Genomic DNA, 21536 nt, shown 5'->3' on the forward strand with positions numbered 1-21536 from the left:
CACACATAAAATTATGAATTACCATGCAGAAACTGCAGAATAAAGTGATGTTTTCCCTCGTGTGAACCCAAAATTGTGCCCTTTTCTGATTGACCTGTAGCTTCAAGGAAAAGTACACCCATTGAGAATCTACGCTAAACGAATCGTGTTGTCTCCTGTAATTAAATATGCCGGTGAATGTTGCTGAATTAATGGATACATGCTATAAATTTCGCTCTGATCAAAGAACAATTTCCTGGCTTGTACAAAAATCTGACTGACCAATCGTAGCTGTGTTCCTGCTCTTGTGGTTTATTTCTTAATCTGTTAATGACTATCCATGTTATAATGTAAATTCATTACCATCACCATTCATATTCTATGTATTAGAGTCCAAAGTATGCTCCTCCTTCTCTGAACAAGTGTTTAGTCCTAATTTAATCTTAACAGTTTGGATTACAAAAAAGATTTAGGAGGCCATTTCGCAATGGGGACCTATGGTGCATGTGCGTATTCGCTTATGTGCATGTGCAGGCCTTCTGTGTGGAGACTTCAGAGAATTGCTTAGCCTCTGTGGCGCTCGCAACTGGGAGGGGGGGGTTGTTGCCATAAAGGAGGCGTGAGGTGGCATTCGCAGCATTTCCTGTGCGTGCCCACAACAACACTGGGGGCAGCTTCCTGCCTTCCATGGGCAGGGAGCTGATGTCACTGTATGTCAGCTGCCCACCCTGTTCATGTACCAGGGCGCCGCAAATCTGAGTAACCAGAGAGTGACTTAGATTTGTGAACACTAAAGAAATCATTCTCTGGTCGGCGACAATTGAATGATTTTTGGACCCACACACAAGGCTGCGAATGGATGTCTATGCAAAGGTCTGAATGTGCTTCCAGATTACATTTCATTGCAAGAAGATGAGATTTTGTAGAGAGCTGGAGAGTCTGAGAGGTAGAGAATTCCAGAGAAAGGGAGCAGCATCTTTAAAATCTTGGCGGTAGGATATGATACAGGGATGCAATGTCATACAAAACAGAGGGTCACTTTTTTTCATACTTACCAAGTCCCCCGATGTCCACGGCAGCCTACAGGAGCTTCTTCTGCATCTCCAGCGGTCCCAGGAGTGCATTGCGTGGGTGCGTCGGTGCACCTAAAACTTGCGCAGTGCACCCCTGGGACCGCTGATGAAGATCCTAAAGGCTGCCGTGGACGCCATTGGACCAGGTAAGTATGTTAGAAAAAAAAAAAAAAAACATAAAAATCCGAAATGCTTGTGGTCCCGAACATTTCGGAAAAGGGATACTCAACCTGTACCTTTTGCTTATATGGGTAGTTTCAATACAAAAAAAATAGTATGCATTGAATGAATACAACCAAAATAAAACCTTTACATGTACTGATTGGGCTATTACACCACAAGTCCCCATTATATCCATCTGACGCAAGTTTGGCGATCCCTATAAAATAGAACAGTGGACTCAAATGATTGCAGCTTTCCTTTGCATTGAGTTGACTTTTACTTTGTGCTCAGCAGAGTGTGAGCCTATAAATGAACACATCCTGTCTCTTCACATGTTAGAGGTCTAGTAAGAATTCCTAGAGTATTTTATTTTCAGACAGGGGAGCGGAGAAGTAAAAGCTCTGGCATCGTCAGATGTTGGGTACTTTTTTCCATGTAACGTTCATTTCTTCACCTTTAAGGATATTGCTGAGGAAAAAAATGTGGGAGGGATAGAGTGAGACACAGTAAGGTAGAAGCTGCAACTTAGGTGTCAACTGTTATTACAGAAAGCTGTGCAGTGGCAGTCAGCAGCTTGCAGAATAAAGCCTGCTATTTCAGCATGAGTAACATGCCGTTTTGAGTCTGCAATGCCAGTGGTCATGTTTCCTCATTCAAATATTTAGAGGTGCATTCAAGACATCTGCAAAAGGAAATCCCAGTCAGGGAAAAGGAAAGCTCTTTTTGGTTTTCATTAGTATCCAGTGTGCATCTTGCTCTGAGGACTTGTCAGTATGACCTCTGGAATGGTGTATAGTCTCCTTCTGTTCCTTTGTTTCACAGCCTTTCAGGAGTCGCAGGCAGCTCAGGTAAATGTTTTTTTTTTAAAGTTATTTTAATTTATACATTTTACATTTGTTTGTTTAAAATACATTCAGTAAAGTAGATGTTCCACTTTCCCAGCACGTGTGAGGATTTCTGTCTCTAGTCTACACAGTGTCACTTTAATATTGTTCAATGTTTTTTTTTCATCATAGAAAAACTTTATTAACAGTTATTTAGGTACTTGTTTCCTAGCACGGCCACAATCTTAAGTAATCGTGTCCCTTAATTAAGGGACACGATTACCCCGATGGACCCGATTTCTTTTGAAATCAGGTCCATTTTGCCGGCTAGGAAACAAAAATCGGGGGCATCGCGTCGGTCGGGACCATTAACATTGGTCCCGACGCGACCGACGCGATGCCCCCGATATTTGCATTGACTTCAATGTTAAAAAATTTTTTAACATTGAAATCTTGTCGGGAACGGTAAAATATCGGGGGCATCGCGTCGGTCGGGACCATTAACATTGGTCCCGACGCGATGCGACGCGATGCACCCGATTTTTACATAGGATTCAATGTTAAAAAAATTTTTAACATTGAAATGGTGTAAAAATGTAAAAAAATGTGAAATGGGTCAATATGACCCATTTCACATTATAAATGTCCCCGTCGTCGCCCCACGATAGACGGCAACCCGAAGCGTGGCGAGCGCAGCGAGCCCGCGAGGGGCGGCGGTACGCGTCCTCCGACCTTTTCATGCCCTACTATCCACTAGGGCGTGGAGTGAGAATAGAATAGTGTGGCGAGCGCAGCGAGCCACCGAGCCCGAAGCGTGGCGAGGGGACGCGGATACCTTCACAGGTAAACGCGTCCCTTCGCGGGCTTCACAGGTGTCCGTGGCGACGCGGACACCTGTGAAGCCCGCGAAGGGACGCGATTACCTGTGAAGGTATCCGCGTCCCCTCGCGGGGCTCGCTGCGCTCGCCACGCTTCGGGCTCGGTGGCTCGCTGCGCTCGCCACACTATTCTATTCTCACTCCACGCCCTAGTGGATAGTAGGGCATGAAAAGGTCGGAGGACGCGTACCGCCGCCCCTCGCGGGCTCGCTGCGCTCGCCACGCTTCGGGTTGCCGTCTATCGTGGGGCGCTGTGTACGCGCTTCAATTTGGGGGGGTTTGGAATTTTTTTCATTCAATCCAATGTAAAATTGGGTCCCAGGGACCCAATTTACATTGGATTTAATGAAAAAATCGGGTCAAAAATCGGTCGGTCGCGTCGATCGCATCGCATGCGACCAAATCGCATGCGATGCGATCGACCCGATTTTTTTCAGCACGACCACCCCGATCTTAATCGGTGTGGCCGTGCTAGGAAACAAGTACCGTTATTTATATAGTGCTCACATATTACAGAATGCTTTTACATAGAAATATAGATGTCTAATAAGGACCGCTCAGGCCATCTAAACTGACTATATATATATATATCGTTTGGTAAACGCCATCATACTAGATCCTTTATTTTGCTTTAGGATATTGTTATGCCTATCCCAAGTAAGGTTAAAATGCTTTACTATGTGGCCTTTACCAGCTCTGATGGGAGGCTATTCTACTTATCCACTACTCCTTTCTTTGAAGTAATTTACAGACTATTCTGTCATTTACATCAGTCCCTGTTCCAAGGGTTTTTGCAAACTATATTCACTATCACAAGGACACACACACACAAATATATTTTTGGAGAAATGGTGGAATTCCACATAATCTATAGGGAGACCATACAAACCACACTTGGTGCCTTATTCAAATTTAGACAAAAGCTGTAAAATAGTGTATAATGTCCAGTGTAAGGTATTCTACACTATCCTACTGAGACAAGTTTTGTAACATACATACTAGGATACCATTTATAAATGTTTAATTATTATGTAATCCCCCACCCACAAAAAAAGGCAAAATGTGTGTGTGTGTGTCTATGTATGTATGTATGTATGTGTGTGTGTGTGTGTATATGTATATATATATGTATATATATATATATATATATATATATATAGCTTCTGAGCACATCTACGGATGATGTAATGGTTAGCATTACCGCCTCGAGGCACTGAGGTCATGGGATCAATTCCCATCATGGCCCTAACTGTGTGGAGTTTGTATATTCTCCCCGTACTTGCGTGGGTCTACTCCGTGTACTCAGATTTCCTCCAACAATCCAAAAATATACTGGTAGGTTAATTGGCTCCTAACAAAATTAAGGAAGTGACCCATAAACACTGCAGTATACACTAAATTCATCCCAGCAAATGATGTCACCATGCTGCATTTTTAACAGTCACAGTACAACGTGCTGCTTTGATCATTTTGGGAAGGGTCTGTTTTGCCAAGACTATGAATAAGAAATGGCATTCCTTCCCAAATTTCAAATGATCAATGGGAGGGGGTTTTTGTACAAAGCAAGCATAAGTGCCAGACCATCAGGTTCTTCCACAGTATGAAGGATTAAGCTGTCCAGACTGCAATGGGGGTCCACAATGACGGGTCTGATATTGAGTTGAGCGCAAACAAAAACGAGCAAGTAACTGCACCTTGGAAAAAGCACTGCAGTTAGGGCAAATGTAATGTGGAGGGAGGTTTAGATGTGAGAGGGGTGTGACGTGTAAACATAAAGCTGCCCAATGAGCGTGCGTCGCTCATTGCCTCTCCTCATCTTCTGTGTTGCACGGCACATGGGAAGATATCATGAGCGATGTAGTGTGATTGTATAATGTGTGCCGCCAACCGGTTGACCAGTATATTGTTTATACAGCCAATTTATAGATTGCATAGTGTGTATAGCAGTAATGATAAATCATATATGATTCAACATATACTATATTGTGCCGTCACTTGATGTATATGAACAGTGTGTACACTCTATATTGTTTGTTCTGGGACGAAAGGAAATCTCAAAAGTCTGTTGTGTTGTTTTCCTGTTGGTGTGATGTGTATCATCACAGTATGATATTCTTATAACCCAGGCTGTTGTGTCTCAAAGGATCAAGTTTGAGAAACACTTATCAGTGATCGGTTCTCTAGGAATTCATGTGCTTATAGGAAAAGCCACATGACTATTGAATAGTACAAATAGTAATATATGTAAGGAGATGCTAAAACAAGTCTGAATTCATAAATCCAGTATCCTCAATATGAAGCAATAAAACTATTGTTTAATACATATGCACACAATATTAATATCCATGACTTGTGTGCACATATGGGTAACAGAAGTTGGTAAACTCAGTGAAAGCCTCCATCAGGGGGAGAAATGCGTCAGTAGGTTTCCTGTTTATTATTATGTAACTTCTGGGGCACATGTGTATGCCCACAGATGTACCACTGCTGTACGGCTAGCCAGAGAGCTGATGTGACCACAGCAATTCCAGCTGCTTGTTCTGTGTGCAGTTGTTGCAATCCAGCTGAATGTAACCTATACTGGTAGTTATTACATGGTTTAATTGTATGTGTGTCTTGATTGTGGATTCTCCTGCAATGAGGAGACTAGTGTGCTTTTTATTCGCGCAATGCATCTCTTTGGTTTTCTATTGAATATTAAAACCTTAATATACTGATAGGCTGAATTCTTCTTCTGCCCACAGTATGGATGCTGCCACTCCTCCTGTTAGGTGGTGGGTATAAAGCAGGGGTGGGCAATAAACCGCCCTCCAGCTGTAGATGAACTACACATCCCAGCATGTATTGCCTTAGTTTTGCTATTTGGCTATGTTGGAACTGATGCAAGGCATGCTGGGATGTGTAGTTCATCAAAAGCTACTTATTGTCCACCCTTGATCTACAGTATAAAATATAAATAAGGTCCAAATGAGCTGTATTTGAATACAATAAGGGGATAGTTTTAGCAAAGAGTCTGTGTTTAATAAGCAGAATTTTTTTTATTTAATTTTAATTTTTTATAAAAATTGCAAACCTACAAGAGATTGCCCAAAAACAGTGGTTTCCAAATTTTCGCCGTTTTCTAAGTAGGAGCATTTATTTCTCTGCACCCCTAGGCCAAACCCTTCTTATTGAGAAATCTTGGAAAAATGATTAAATTAATTGTGCTTAGGTTGATATATGTGTTTGGTCAGGGTTGTTCTTTTGCTTCTCCATATAATACATTTGCCTATCATATAGAAATAACTTGGGGCCTAATTCAGACGCGTTCACAGGACAAATTTGAGAACAGGCAACTGTGCCTAGACAAGGACACAAACTTTAATACAGCTTTTATACAACTACACATAGTATACTGTATTACAAAACACACAACTATACAAGCACCAAATGGGATGACTACTCTATTAATTCTATAATCTATAATTCATTGCCACAGGAAACATTTCTTTATTAACTGTCCACTATAGTATACATCCAGTTAACAAAAATATATTTTAAAAAGTATATTTATTTCCATAGCGCTGTGCGGGTTTTTTTGTTTATTTTCCTTAATCCTTTCATAAATGTTAATGTAATGAAAAACAAATAAATATAAAAGTTTTTAAATGAGCTCTTTATTTTCTTTAGTGTGCTGTGGTATTTTCCTCTAAATATACACCCACATTCCTTTTCCACAGATACTTTTATTAAAATTTCATTCATTCCGCACATAGCTGTCTAGTTAAAAGGATTCCATAACCAATATATAAAACATATTTCATTTTTTGTAACTGAATTCAATGGAATGATTTACTGGGACTATGTAGATGCGCAATAGGGATTGATGCAGATGTGATCTCAAGGTTGAATAGTTTTAGACTATGGCCCTTATTCAGATCTGATCGCAGTACAAATTTGTTCTCAAAATGGGCGAAACCATGTGTACTGCAGGTGGGGCAGATGTAACATGTGCAGAGAGAGTTAGATTTGTGTGAGTTATTTTGTTTCTGTGCAGGGTAAATACTGGCTGCATTATTTTTACACTGCTATTTAGATTTCAGTTTCAACACACCACACCCAAATTTAACTCTCTCTGCACATGTTACATCTGCCCCACCTGCAGTGCACATGGTTTTGCCCATTTTGAGAACAAATTCGTACTGCGATCAGATCTGAATAAGGGCCTATGTGTGCAGTGTAACATACTGAGATGGCGGTGGATAGCCTTCCAGCTAAAGGAGAACCCCTGTTTAGCTTACTCGGGGTAGTAAATTAAAATCAGTATGTGTTTATTTTTTATTTTGTTATACTTACACTTTTTTTTTACATTTTTCGTTTGTAATCATTAAAAAAAGTTTCCAAAGGAGATAAAATACAAAAGTAAATGAAGTGAATTGTGAAGTTGTTGTTTCAGTGTCATCAAACTGTCAGTCATGTATACACAAAGTGCCTTTATTTAGTGAGGTCAGATCACCATCGTGATGGAAAATGTCACAAGTGGTGCTTAGAACAGCTTGGTCTCTGCTGATGGCTTCTGAAGCAAATACCAGGTGTAAGTGAGGTTAACCTCTGTCTATATGTATGAAGTAAGACGTGAAGAATGCGTGCATGTGTTTCTTTTGGCAAGTACACACAGATGTAAATATTTTCCAGTATTTTTGATGAATATTTCCTACCCCGTGACTAAGGTTAATGCTATTTTAAAGCACATCTTTAATGGGATGGTAAAGTGAAATTTACTACTTTAAAAAAAAAATAATTGCTGAGTAAGCTGTGGTACTTGTGGTAATGCTTTCATGAGGCACATTACTACACACAGAGGAGGGCGGTTATTGAGGTAACAGATGGGCTGCATGATTTTATGTACATTGTCCTTAAAGTGGGTTACTCCACTGTGGACAGGTAATGGGAACGCAACTATTCACTTAGCATGACCACTCATTCTACTCCTTAGCTTTGGAGAGTGTGAGGTAGACACGGTCTCCTGAATATTTTATTAGGCGAATGAGGGGTTCTCTTACCATTGTGTCCAGAAAATGCACCACTTACTATACAGCAGGACAGAGCATACAGCCATACCCCCAATGTAAATCCTATGCCTAATGTGCCTCATGCTCACACATAGAACAGATGCATGTTTGGGAAAACAGCAGCAGAGGGGGTAGCAGACACTGGTAGAATTACAATTTGTCATACATAGGCCTTTGGAACCTGTGGTGCACCTGTAAGAAGGAAAAAAAACAGTCCAATAAATACACAGGTACTGGGAATAGAATCCTTTAGTAAACCTCTCCTTTCTTCTATCCTCTAAATCCCTTTGGAATTATGAAGTGTATATATATAGAGAGAGAGAGAGAGAGAGAGAGAGAGAGAGAGAGAGAGATTGATTATGGGCGGTATTCAATGAGGCTGATTCGCCAGGTTTTTATGGCGATTTTGTGCTGTTAGGCAAATTTTTGACTAAAACGGTGAATCACCCTATTCAATGACCAGATGGTGAATACATTTCAAGTTTTTTTTCGCCATGATTCACCGAGTAGCAATCGCTATGTTTTTATGGTGAAGTGAAATGTGAACTTTTAAAATAGTTTTTTTTTTTTACATTTGGTGTAAAAAAATCAGGAATTTTATTCTGAGGAGGGGCATGCTATTTTTATTCATGTGCTGTAAGCACATGAATATATATTTAATTTAATTTTTTTTTTTTTTACACAGACCAGCCAGCAGGGGGCCGGAGCCGAGCCGCTCATTAGATATTCATATATTCACTTCACCCGATCATTACATATTCATGATCGGGTGTAGTGAATATACGCGGTCCCCTGCTGGCACCCTCGGGGGGCAGCCTGTGCTGCCTGGCACCCGGGGAGCCCACCTCCCCCCCACAAACGTTCTGGGGCAGACAGGGAGACTTCCATCTCCCTGCCTGCCACCGTCCTCAGGCTCCCTGCGGCGTTCACCGCAGGAGCTCAAATTCGCCGGTCAGGGGCAGCGAGCCCCTGACTCGTTGAATACCGGAGCCGGCGAGGCTCCGGAACGCAGCGAGCAGTGGCGAATGTGCAGCGAATCCTAAACAGGATTCGCTGCACGTCGCCGGTATTCACATTGAATACCGCCCTATGGCTCCATCCATTCAATTGCAAAATTGTATTTTGCTGCTACATATATTTATTTGCTGTGATATATTATATTTTCCTAACAGCATTCCGTGGCAAGTCCCAACTTGCGTACGCATGCAATTCTATGGAAGCAGGTGGGTACTCATGTGCCAATACACATCCGTGGCACATTATTCCAGGGGAAATAGTCATAGTTGCTTCAAATAGGCTGTAAGATATATATTGTGACAAGGAATCACATAGACTGGATTGAAACAAAATCTGGGGTACTTATGTATTATCTGGGCTCCCATGTTAAATGCACCCCATTTTTTCATACCCCTACTATACAACTATGAATGGAGTTGATTTTATCAACGAGCCACGGGACCCGGTCTCATAAGAAAAACGGGAGCCCAGATATTACATAAGTACCAAATCTGGTTCTTTATTTGTAGCAGGTAGACAGCATACCAGGATAACAGTTTAGCAATTCTTAGGATGCAGCAATGCAGTTCTCAGGTTACAGCAATGTCAGGTTTCAGCAAGCAACACACACAGGATTCACAATAAGGGTACTCCAGAGAATACCTAACGTAGTCCCCACATTTCCCCCAGCCTATGGCCCAGCCGCTAAAAGGCATTGAGAACACTGAGCCTCTGCTTTGGAGAAACATATAATCGGAAGTTAATGGTGTTGTTAATTTGCAGACAGTGATTGACATACATTTTAGGAAAACCCAAACGGGATTATGATCCTACTAACCCTGCTTCTGCTGCTGCTCTAAATCCTGGGCTGGATCTTCCACAGTCACCTCATTGTGGTAGTTAATGTGATCATTTCTTCATCTAAAGGGGCCATCAGCAGTTAAAATTTATTGCCAACTTGTTACGGTGCACATTGATATTATGTCATGGAAACAGGATGAGTGCACTGCCTGTGGTGTATGTGTTTGCATGTTGAATTGCTGCTCATCTTGAATACAGTATATTTGCACACCTATTTGTAGTTACTGCATTTTGTACAATAGTGTGTCATTAAACAGAAATGCTGCCTGTTTATATTTTTATAAGTATAGAGTGCATTGACTACAAGTGGAATAGAGCTGCTTTCTCTTTTTATTTTTTATAAGTTTTTGAAATAAGAGTTTTATACATATGATTGACTAGATACAGTACCAGGCTTTTTTTTTATTTATTGTTTTGTGTATTTATTGGATTGAACGCTATGAGCCTTTCCCATATGTGTTTTTATGCCCGAGGAAGATTGGAAGGAGAAAGAGGGAAGAAACCATTTCTTAAAGTGTGACCCCCGATCTGTGCGATGTTCTTTGGCTTAAGTGAGGCCCCCATACGGTGTGGGCACCTATTTATCTCCTCACTGTAATATTTATCTGCAATTAAGAATTCTTTATGCTCTTTTTGTCTGAGGTTGACCATCATCAGTTAAACATCACAAACAAGAAGAATTCATATTTGGGACAATAGTTATATTTGTGAAAACCTACCCCAATAGGAAGCGCGGGTTCCTATTCTTGATTTATTGCTGTTTTTGTATGCTGTAGGAGGTGGCACTACTGGGTACCCTGCTGCGTCCTAGGGGAAGGGCGAAGATTTTGTTTTGAATTGCATAATTTCCATATTGTGTTCAATTGTCAATGATCTAACCTTTATAAAACACATTTTTAGTTTTTACTTTTACATTACAGTTGTAGTACATCTAGAACATCATCATTTAAAGAAGATGATTTATTGGTGGGGTGTTTCAATTATGTTGTCAAAAGCAGCATTTGCTCATGTCCCACAGATGTATGTATTATTTAGTTTGTAATGTAAACTGTTTTTTTTTTGGTGCAATAATTTAACTAAGCTTCAGTTAATTGGCTTGGCTGTAGTTGTATTTATTTATACTTAAAACAATTGCTGTGAGTGACACTGGCATTTTTAAGAAGATATTGACTGCTAAACCTATCAACAAGGTAGAGATCTGATTTAGAGTTATGCTAATTTTATTGATGAAGCTTTTATTATTAGAGCACTCCAAAAACTGATGTCTGATGCTGTTGCTTTCATTTTCTTTCAGTAGAGGCCCCCCAGGGCCAGATTCATTTTGGGGTGGCTGGAGCCACAGCTTCAGGCCCCCAAATAAAATTAGGCAAATCATCATGACAGCTCAAAGATGGCCAGCGAATCACACTGACGACCATAAGTGAACACACCCACAGAGCACAGGCCACTCCTCTCCCCATTCTCAGTTTAGGCCATTGAACAATTTTAAACACCAGGCTTATGCCACTCTGTGTCCAGCCTTGGGCATACCTCTGCTCTTGGTGCAATCATACTGGTTAACATAAAACATTAGCCACTGTGCCCAGTGAATATTAGGAATCAGATTCTATCTACTTTCTGTAGAAACACTCCATCACTTGTTGATTATCACCTTTGCATGTCCTGTGTATTTCGCAATAACTCTTTATGTAAAGTTCTGTAGACTCAGAGGGTGAAATGTAATAGGACGAGAGAAACAGAAAGTGAGAGATTTGGTAAGAAATCTCCAGTTTTTTTAAAGTGGCAACCATTTACACTGCAAAAGCAGTTTGATTTTGAAGTGTAAATGATTGCTGCTTTAAAAGAACTGGAGATTTCTTACCAAATCTCTCACTTTCTGATTCTCTCATCCTATTAAATTTCACCCTTACAGTAGCATTGGGATCCATCAGAATACCAGCAGTCTGAATCTCAACACTGGTCAGAAAACTGATGCCCCAATCCCGACTGGCGATATCCTGAACATAAGTATGCCGGGGATAGTTAAGGTTAGGCCTTGGGGGAAGGGTTAGAATATTAAGAATGCCTTAGGAAAGAGGTGTTAAAGAGGTGTTATGCACTAAGGGGGCAGAGAATACTTACAGCCGGGAGTCGTTATTCTGTGCATGTGTCTTCTGACAACTAACATCCTGATACCATCCCCAGACTCATAGTTTAGCTGGCAATAGTAATCACTTTGTTTTAGATGTTTTTGATAATGGGTGGTGGTATGTGCTGCAATAGTTGTTTGGAAAAAAATCCACCTGTTTCTTGTATTTTTCATTAGGAAAAATTGCACGTGCTTATATGATTTTCATGACTATTTCTATTTGCTGATCAAAGAGAAATCTAGGGTTATATTTACAAAGGAGTGAGTGATAACCCATTTTTCATCAGAAACAGGGATTGTGGTAGGTAGCCAATATAAAGGGACTACCTGGGTTGTGTGTCCCTGGTAAGCTACTCTGGTTGCTACCAGGGTCGAACCTGGGCAATTTGTAGTGTGAAAGCGTGACCTGGATTAACTGACCTGGGTCAACCTAAAAGCAGCAAAGAGGCAGATCACTGGCCCATAGGCTTATATATAATGGGTGCAATGTGTGCGGTGCACAGGGACCCTTGTACCTATTTTCCATTACTTACCTCTGTAGTCCCACGCCAATGCTGCTTCTTCAGCAGATATCACTTGGAATATGGCGGAGCAGCCATTTTGCTGGTGATTTTGCATGCACAGTAGAGATTTGTCATGTTTATTAATACCAGCGCATGTGCAGATTATACTGTGCCATATAGAGGAGGCTGCCCTCATTGAGTTTGTACATAGGCTCACTCCTCCCTTAAACTCCCTTCTGTCATCCCAATGCGCTGGCAAAGGGACGACCCAGCAAAAAATTAGGTCCAGCATGTGGTGTGAACATGGTACCAAACACCTGTAACACTGTCTGAAACCATAATCCCTTATCTAGCTTGGACCTTGATTTTTTAGTGTAAATGGGGCATTACAGAACAACTGTTCTGGCCACAACATGCTTGTAAGGGTCTCAGGGGCAGAGGTGCTAAAGTCTTGGAGTGTGATAAAGTAAAAAGTTATAGAGTACCAACCAATCAGCTCCTAACTGCCATTTTTTTAAACACAGCCTGTAACATGGCAATTATGAGTTGATTGGCTGCCACTTTATAATTCTTCAAGGCTTAGTACATCTCCCCCTTATAAGTGTATTATAGTATCTTGTTCTTCCAGAAATGAAAGGGTGTTTTTAGGGCAGTCGTCAGTGCTGTAGTAAACTGTGGTGCATTTTTTTACAGGTTGGTGTTTATTATGGCCTCCTGGCAAGCTACATAGTGTTCAAGTTAAACATAGCCCTCAACAGAGAGCTCATTATGAAGGTGCCCCACAGCACGCCAGTAGATCCAGCTGGCATTCCCTTTTCTCATATTCAGCATTCTGTACACACAAGACGAGTAATGAATGTTAATTCTTATTCACTAACAGAACCAATAATGGTGAATCTAGAGAGCCTGGGTCTAAAGTTGAGTACATTAAACATGGCCCATCTTAAACACCCTCAATAAATGTTCCCTAGTTCCCAGTAATCGGAGACTTCACTACATCCACAATCGCTCCTTTCTTTACAGATGCATATAACACACAGAGCACTTCTATTACTGCTGGGCCTAGCGAGCCACAGATTGTACGCCGCAAACTAGAAATACTGAGAAACTGCAAAACGCATCAGTGTATATTTAGCTAGATCTTATCCCCCACAAATCACGAATCTAATACATTATTTCCCCCTCTCTATTCAGGTACATTGGGGTCCTTACTCTGACAGAGATTCTGCACCTAGTATAGGGCTGGCGCACATTCCGATGGTTGCAACTGCTGTCTCATAAAGTGGGGTCCCAACCCCAGTGCATTCAGATGCACACTAGTAGGGCCGATACTAGCAGTGTCATAAAGCTGCCGATGCAAATATGCCAAAGACGCTACAGTAGGGGCAGCACCATGCAGCTCCGATCCAGGACTGTATCCCATGCACTGGATTCACAGAGAGGGTATCAAACCGCCACAACCAGACCTGATCACTGTTGTGCTAATTAGCAAGCTGACCAATTATAGACCAACTGCGCATGCATACGGAGCAATCGCACCCATCCCAAGCAGCGTCAAAAATCAGCGAGGATTTTTTTTTTGCAAGCCCTTTGGAACTTGACTGACAGGAAGCCACCTTTAGGGGTGATAAACTGCCATTTTCTGGGAGTGTCGGGAAAAGACACAGACATGTCCAGATGTTTTCAAGGAGGGTCTGTGACATCAGGGCCACCCTCGATTAGCCGGTCTCTGTAGCAGACTTGTGGAAGAGTCAGAGTTACGCACACCGAGATAACTGGATATAAACAGACAAAAGAAGAGAGGGAGGAAAGTATAAGAGAAGAACGAGAAGAGACATTTTTGCACCACTGAACCCGAGGAGAGCTGAAAAGAGAAAAACACACAAAAGTAGAATAAACTATTAGGCAGGGCCAAGAGCTAGAGAGGTGTTCCTCCATATTGGTGACTGTGCATATCTGGATTCCAGCCATTGACCCCCATACACTATTAAATTTGAGCTCTGCAGCATGAACAGTAAATACATATGTTTTTCATGTTTGATGGTAAGGCAAACCAGTGACAGCCAAGCCACCACTACTGGTCCCTCAGAAACCATCCAGGATCTAGCTATAGACAGTGTCTGAGTAACCAATAGGCTTACGCTTACTGGGCTTCAGCCTAGGGTGCCAGGACTGGGGGGGGGGGGGGGGCAGTTGAGGAATAAAATTGAGAAATAAAATTAAGTTTATTAAATTAATAAATGTGTTCCATGCTGTCACCTGTCCCGATACTATGGGGGGGGGGGGGGGGGGTAAAGATCTTAAGGTGACTACCAACCGGTTGTGCCAATGTAGCTTACTGATGGAACATTTACTACATTGTGCTACAGTGCCAGTACAGCCTAAAGCCAAAGCATCCTTAACACACCACAAGCGTTAGATCCTACATGCCAGTTGTATAATTTTCATTACATGCACATGGGCAGTATGAATGGTGAGTCCATGAGCGCCCATACACATGTGTGTTTAGCAGCATTACAAGGGGAGCTACATGTGTATTAGCCTAGGGCACCTGGAACCTTTAATCGGGCCCTGGCTTTAGATACCTTAACCAGAGCACAGACATGACAAATAAACAATTTACAGTATTTATCAATTAAGTAGCCAAATCAAATATTCCCAGACACCTTACTGGGGTTATTACAGACCTGGGAATACCCAGCTCGGAGAAGACTGACTGCACACTATCCTAAAACTGAGCTAGGAGCGTCTCAATTGATATATGGGGTTGCAACATAAAAAGCTTGAAATATGCATGAAAAATACTTTAAAATATGCATGAAAAGTGTTAAAATATGCTACATTCAATAATAAAAATAGTAATTTTTAACTTATTTATTTATTTAAAAATCAGCATACAATTAGTTGCAAATAAACCTCAAAAATAGGCCCACAGCATCTGCAGATGTCTAGTTCTGTACACAGAAATTTTTTTCTTCCTGGCTGCTACAGCAGACTGCAGCATCCAAAGCTGCTCTTGCCTCAACTACACGGACCATCATCTCCAGCGCCGATGGATCAAATGTCAGCATAGCGTGTGAGGGCGGCGCAGTGGAAGGCTTCCTCCCTGCACCGCATACTCACTGTGGCACAGCATTTCCTCTGTGCTGCGTGATGTCACAACCCTGCAGTAGAGGACGCAGGTGTCTGTCTCTTGGTGTAAAGTCCCAGGCCAGGGGCAAGCAAAGGTTCAGGAGCTTCGTAAAGCCATCCGCCCCAACTGACTTTTATCAACATGGATGGGCAGCCTAGAGCAGTGTCAGACATAGTGTACATCCAAGGTTCCCCACACTGCGCACATATTGCTCCAGCCTGCACAGTCTACCACTACCTGGCTAGCAACAGAAGGGCAAAGCAGTGCCGTGATTCGCGGGTGGGAAGAGGGTGGGGCCTAAAATATGCACCATCACTAGATTTTAGGTAAAATATGCAATAACCAATGAGAATGGGCAAATTATGCAAATGCATATAATCCTGTCTCTAATTATGAGCATAGACTGGCAGATGGTAAATATATATATATATATATATTAATACCTCACCTATGAAGTTGGTTAGTTTCTGTAACAGCAGAGCACAGAACTACCGTACTTCAGGGTTGCCTACCCTCCCGGAATGGATTCTGGGGGACCCCCGCTCCCCCCCTGATTGCATCTCCCCCCCCCCCCCCGACCGAGGCGTTTAAATTACCTTAACTCTGCAGGTCTCCGGGGAGGGGGCGGGGCTAAAGTGTCATAATCTCGTCATTTAGCCACGCCCCCTCCACAGAAATAGGCAAATTGAGTAGCTTTCCTTCATGGGGGCGGGGCTTAATGATGTCATGTTTAAGCCCCGCCCCCGAACTCCTGCTGAAAGTCTCCTCTCCGGGCTTCTCCCGGAGAGGAGCTTTTAAAAGTCGGCAACCCTGCCGTACTTGCACAATGAATATTATACAGTACTTTCATCTAAAGCTCACACGTTCACACTATCCAATGATCAGGCTGAACATTTGTTGTATAACATATATGTACACAGGAGTATTAGAGCTGACCTATAGGGCAGACCTCCCATCTTTCACTATAAAAAAGTACACACTGAGGAAGGAATTGATCTGTCAGTGTGTATGAGAGCGCACAATGTAATAATTCCTGCATCAGATCGCAGTGTTTATCGGATTGGCACACAATATACTAGCCGTTCAGTTTCAAAAAAGGATTTTTTGCACTCTTAAGGCAAATTAGACAATGCTTTCCTGGGTTTTTGAGGATGAAACATGGTATTTGATAGATATGTAACAGTGTAAACAGCAATGTCATTTATTGGCCCTTTTGGGTATATATCCTTTTGCCTGCATATAGCAGGCAGTGTAAACATTGGGCCCTTGCCATATCACCATTGATAACTTCTAGGTGTGTCTATTAAATTCCAGGACTGGGGCTAAGACAACGGAATGAATAATAAAAAACAAACATACGTTTAATAGTCCTCAAAATAATCACCTCCGGCACTCACACACTTTTGTGCACGGCGGTACAAATTCTGGAAACATGCTTCGTAGTCCTCTGAAGATATGCTTCGAAGCTGAGCGGTTACGTTTTTTTTTATGTCCTCTACATCCTGAAATCAATGCCCTTTCAGAGCAGTCTTAAGTTTTGTGAACAAGTAAAAGTCAGGAGGTAACAAATCAGGAGAATACGGAGGATGATTAACCTCTACGATGTCATGTTTTACCAAAAAGTGCTTTACATTGAGAGCACAGAGGGGTCTCGCATTGTCGTGCAGTAGGAGCCAGCTGCCTTTATCCATATTCGGTCGCACACGTGGTACTCGTTTAACTAACCGATGCAAAACAGCTTCATAGTACTCTTTGTTGACAGTTTGATTAGGTGGCACAAACTCGTGATGGATCAGTCCATGTGCATCAAAGAAAGCGATCGACAAGACTTTCACTTTCGACTTCTGGAAACTGAATTTTTTCTCTCTTGGAGAAGATGGTGATCTCCATTTTTTACTCTTTGTTTCGGGATCGTATTGGTAACACCAGGATTCGTCGCCTGTCACGATCGATTGCAGAAACTACGGATCTCGGTCAGATGCGTCGATTAAGTCCCCACAAGCTTCCATTTTGCATTGCTTCTGATCGTCTGTCAAAAAATGCGGCACAAACCGTGAACAAATCTATCTCTTTCCCAAATTCTCCATCAAAATCTTGTGCACTGTGTCCTTGCCCATATTTAACTCGTCCTCAAGCATCCTAAGGGTCTTTCGGCAATCTGCAGTCACCAAAGCGCGGACTTTTGCGACCTCATTTTCTGTTCGTTTTGTGATGGGTCGACCACTGTGCTGGTCATCTTCCGTGCTTTCCCTGCCATCGCGAAAGCGTGCATACCATTCAAAAGTACGGGAGCGGGACAAAGCAACATCTCCATATGCAATTTTCAGTATCTCGTAGGTTTCACTCTGTGTTTTCCCAATTTTGAAACAAAACTTGATATTCACTCTTTGCACCATCACCGACCGTGACACGCGCTCTAATGAACCACCTGTGTTTACCTTCTCCAAACCACCTTCGCGTCTCATTGGTTACGCTATCACATCCGCATGATGACGCGTTCCTACACATTTTCATTCATTAACTACACGTACAAGTCCTGGAATTTAATAGACACATCTTGTATGTTACTTACAGCAAGAATGCATTCATGCATAATGCAATTGTGCTAAATACACACACACACATTTATAAATTCTAGCTTAGGGGTCGCCAACCCATGGCTAACGAGCTACTGGTAGCTCGCCACAGCAATCCGGGTAGCTCAACCCTGATGACTGCTCCTCCACCTGCCCGCACTGCTCCTCCACCCGCCAGCCCGTACTTCTTCGCCGTACCACTCCTCCACCGGCCCGACTTTACAGCGCATTCCCCCTGCCAGCTTGGAGGCAGACGCTAGAGTGCATTTTGACCTCTAGCGATAACCAGAAGTGCCAAGACTCCTGAGCGCTTAGTGCTCCTCAGGGTAGTGTCTAGATCCCCCCTTCAGTTTTGACAATTTTCCCATCATGCTCTGGATCCACGTATACCTGGAGGGGGGATATAAATCTGTGGCGAGCGAAGCGAGCCACTGTGCCCGAAGCGCGCAAGCGTAGTGAGGGTATATTGCAGCTAAAATAACACAAAATAACCTACACCTATGTGAATTACAGATCAAATAAAAAAACGTTGTGAAGGCATCTAACAACTTCCGCCCTCACTGAATGTCACATCCTGTAATCAAAACTGAAGGGGATCTAGTCTCTACCGTGCTCTCAGTGACACCAGTGGAAGATGCAGCTTTCAGCACAGCTGCATCTTATACCTTGGCAAACAGCAAGTAATTTAAAATGAATCATAAGCTTTACTGTGGGGCATTATTTTTGTCGGGGCATATTGTGTCAAGGCATTGTGGTGTGGGACATATGTTTGGGGTATTGTGGTGTGCGGCATACTTTTCGGAATTGTGATGTGGGGCATATTGTGTCTGGGGCATTGCGGTGTGGGGCATATTGTGTCGGGGCATTGTGGTGTGGGGCATATTATGTATGGGACATTACTTTGTGCGCCATATCGTGTCAGGAGAATTGCAGTGTGGTATAATGTGTAAGAATAAGTATTACGGTGTGTGGCATATGTGTAAGGGGCATTTTTCGGTTATAGGCTATTTTGTTTTCTAGAAGTAGCTCCTCAGGAGGTTAAATTTGTTTTTGTCTTGGGTAGCTCACGCCCGATTTAAGGTTGGAGATCACTGTTTTAGTGCATGTCTAAACACTTGCATTAACATCATACTTTCCTGGCTGCACCTGGATATACTGCATAATGCTGCATAATAATTAATCCATACACACTAGAGGATTATCTGGCTGGTTGGAATGAAAATCTGGACATTTCTGGGAACTGTTTGCACTCAAATGCTGGAAAATGGACAAAAGCAGTCATCTGCATAAATGGATTTAACCAATTTGTCTGTTTTTCATGTTTAGGAGCAAATGGTCAATTGTCATTTGCTCCCACAAATTTCCAGATTTTGATTCCAACCAGCCAGATTGGAAAGATAATCTTCAAGTGTGTATGGGCCTTTACTCTTCTGCTGCTGCTCTATAGTGTTACGAACCAATCCCTGGTTAAGTTCTCTGCCTTGTAGAATAGCCTCATCACACAATGTGGACCCATAAGAAGTAGATAGGATCACATAAGAACATCACAAATAGCACAACCAGTATTTCAATGTATTTGGATGCTGGCAGTGAGTGCCTCACTCCTTGTATGTCAGGATGCAATTGCAGCATGTCTGAGTTTGGCTCGGAATCAACCTCAATGTGGCTAGCTAGTACATTTGTACTATATAGTATACAGTGCTGTAGTTTCAGCCCTTCTTCACCCAGCCTTTCAGCCCTCTATCCTAATCTATGTGTGCGGCAGTAGCTCTTAGAGTATATGAAATACTGTAAAACTTCCCACATTCCATGAAGGTATGAGCTGCAGATGAGGGGAATGTTTGGTTCCCCGCACAGGAAGAGGCACGTTGCACAACATACAAATAAGAAGCAGCAGAAAGGAAAGTCAGTGCAGTTTAGGGGCTTGGGACGTCATACCATACAGCTAAATACATTGCATGCCATTGCCCACACATATACACACTGACATCCTTTATCTGGTTCCAAGAAACACCAATCCTCAGAATTACATTTACAAATCCTAGTTTCTTCCCTGGAGGTGTTTGTCTTGTTATATATTAAATGTATTGTCTTTAGCTCTCCAGTTACTGTCAGAGGCTGGGATAATGATGTAAGTGTTGAAATCTCCACTCCCCACCAATCATTACTCTTCACCTCATCTGTGGAAAAGATAATATAGGAGCGAGGGCTTAACACATACATGCCGACTTTTTAAAACTCCTCTCCGGGAGGGGCAGGAAGAGGCTTAGTTTTGGGGCGGGGCGAGGCTGACATCACCAAGCCCCGCCCCCATGGCCCTCAGCCACATTAATTTGCGGGTCCGTGGATGGGGGAGGGGCTAGAATGACACGAAATTGATTTGCATCATTATACCCCCGCCCCCTCCCCGTGGACCCGCAAAATTCGTACATTTTTACCACGGGGAAGGGGGGAGCAGGGGCTGTTGTAGGGATGGCTATAGTTGCCATTGCCATCGATGGCAACCATCGATGGCAGTTCTACAACTGCCCATCGATAGTGCTAAACTATGCAATGGATGACCATCAATATTTTTACATATGGCCTGTGGGCCAATCAAATCATGGGGACGGGGCTTCGTGAGTGTTGGGGGCGGGGCTATGGGCCGTGTCCCGGCACTTTGAAAAAAATAAAAGCAAAACATTGTTTTGCTGGTTCATCGATGGAGGTAAACCATCTGGTTCTCCCCCATCGATGGCAAAAGCATTCAACATCAGCCATAAACCATCAATTATTTAGAATCATCGATGGTCAATGGCCATCCCTAGGCTGTTGCTACAATGCGGGAGACTTGCCCACCTTTCCAGGGGACCGGGAGAGGTACCCGATTTGCGAGACCCTTGCGGCCATTCCGGGAGGGTAGGCAAGTATGGTTTAACATAGGCCTCAGAAGGATAGAAATGGGCCGATGCTGTTGGACTTGGCGGAGCAGAGTGTTGGGACATGTGCTGTCAGTGGAGAGATTCAGATGCAGATGTTAACTAATCCGTGTGATCTGCATGTTCCCTGTGTGTGAGTTCCTGTTTGGTGATTTACAGACTCTCCAACATGACCCCATCCACCAGGTACATAATGCTCTGCTCCTGGACTTACTACTTAATTTATATATTGAACTGATTACTTGGAGGTGAAATGTGTTTTAATAATAATAAATCTGCCATCATAAATTAAGATGAAAGTCAAGAGCGGAGCATTTTGTACCTGGTAGAAGGGGTCATACATCCTGGATGTACCCTGCTGAGTACAGCATAGGAGTAGTGTGTCAGCAGATCTCAGAGAAGTAGCTGGACAATCAGAGAGTGATCATATGGAATGTGTAGTCAGGGCAGGATA

The 21536-nt window shown here is 42.6% G+C and overlaps 1 protein-coding gene across 1 annotated transcript in view; it reads left to right on the forward strand.

Annotated features, from left to right (window-relative positions):
* Positions 1 to 1555: 1555 nt before the first annotated feature.
* The window catches only part of FBLN7 (fibulin 7), a 114547-nt gene continuing 94566 nt past the window's right edge, over positions 1556 to 21536 (forward strand). Inside the window, exon 1 of the mRNA XM_083175984.1 lies at positions 1556 to 2062. Within this exon, the coding sequence (XP_083032110.1) occupies positions 1988 to 2062 (75 nt within the window). The 5' untranslated portion in view covers positions 1556 to 1987. The remainder of the gene's footprint in view (positions 2063 to 21536) is intronic.

Source organism: Crinia signifera, chromosome 3 (assembly GCF_055691185.1).
Source record: "Crinia signifera chromosome 3, ASM5569118v1, whole genome shotgun sequence".
Lineage (NCBI taxonomy): Eukaryota > Metazoa > Chordata > Amphibia > Anura > Myobatrachidae > Crinia > Crinia signifera.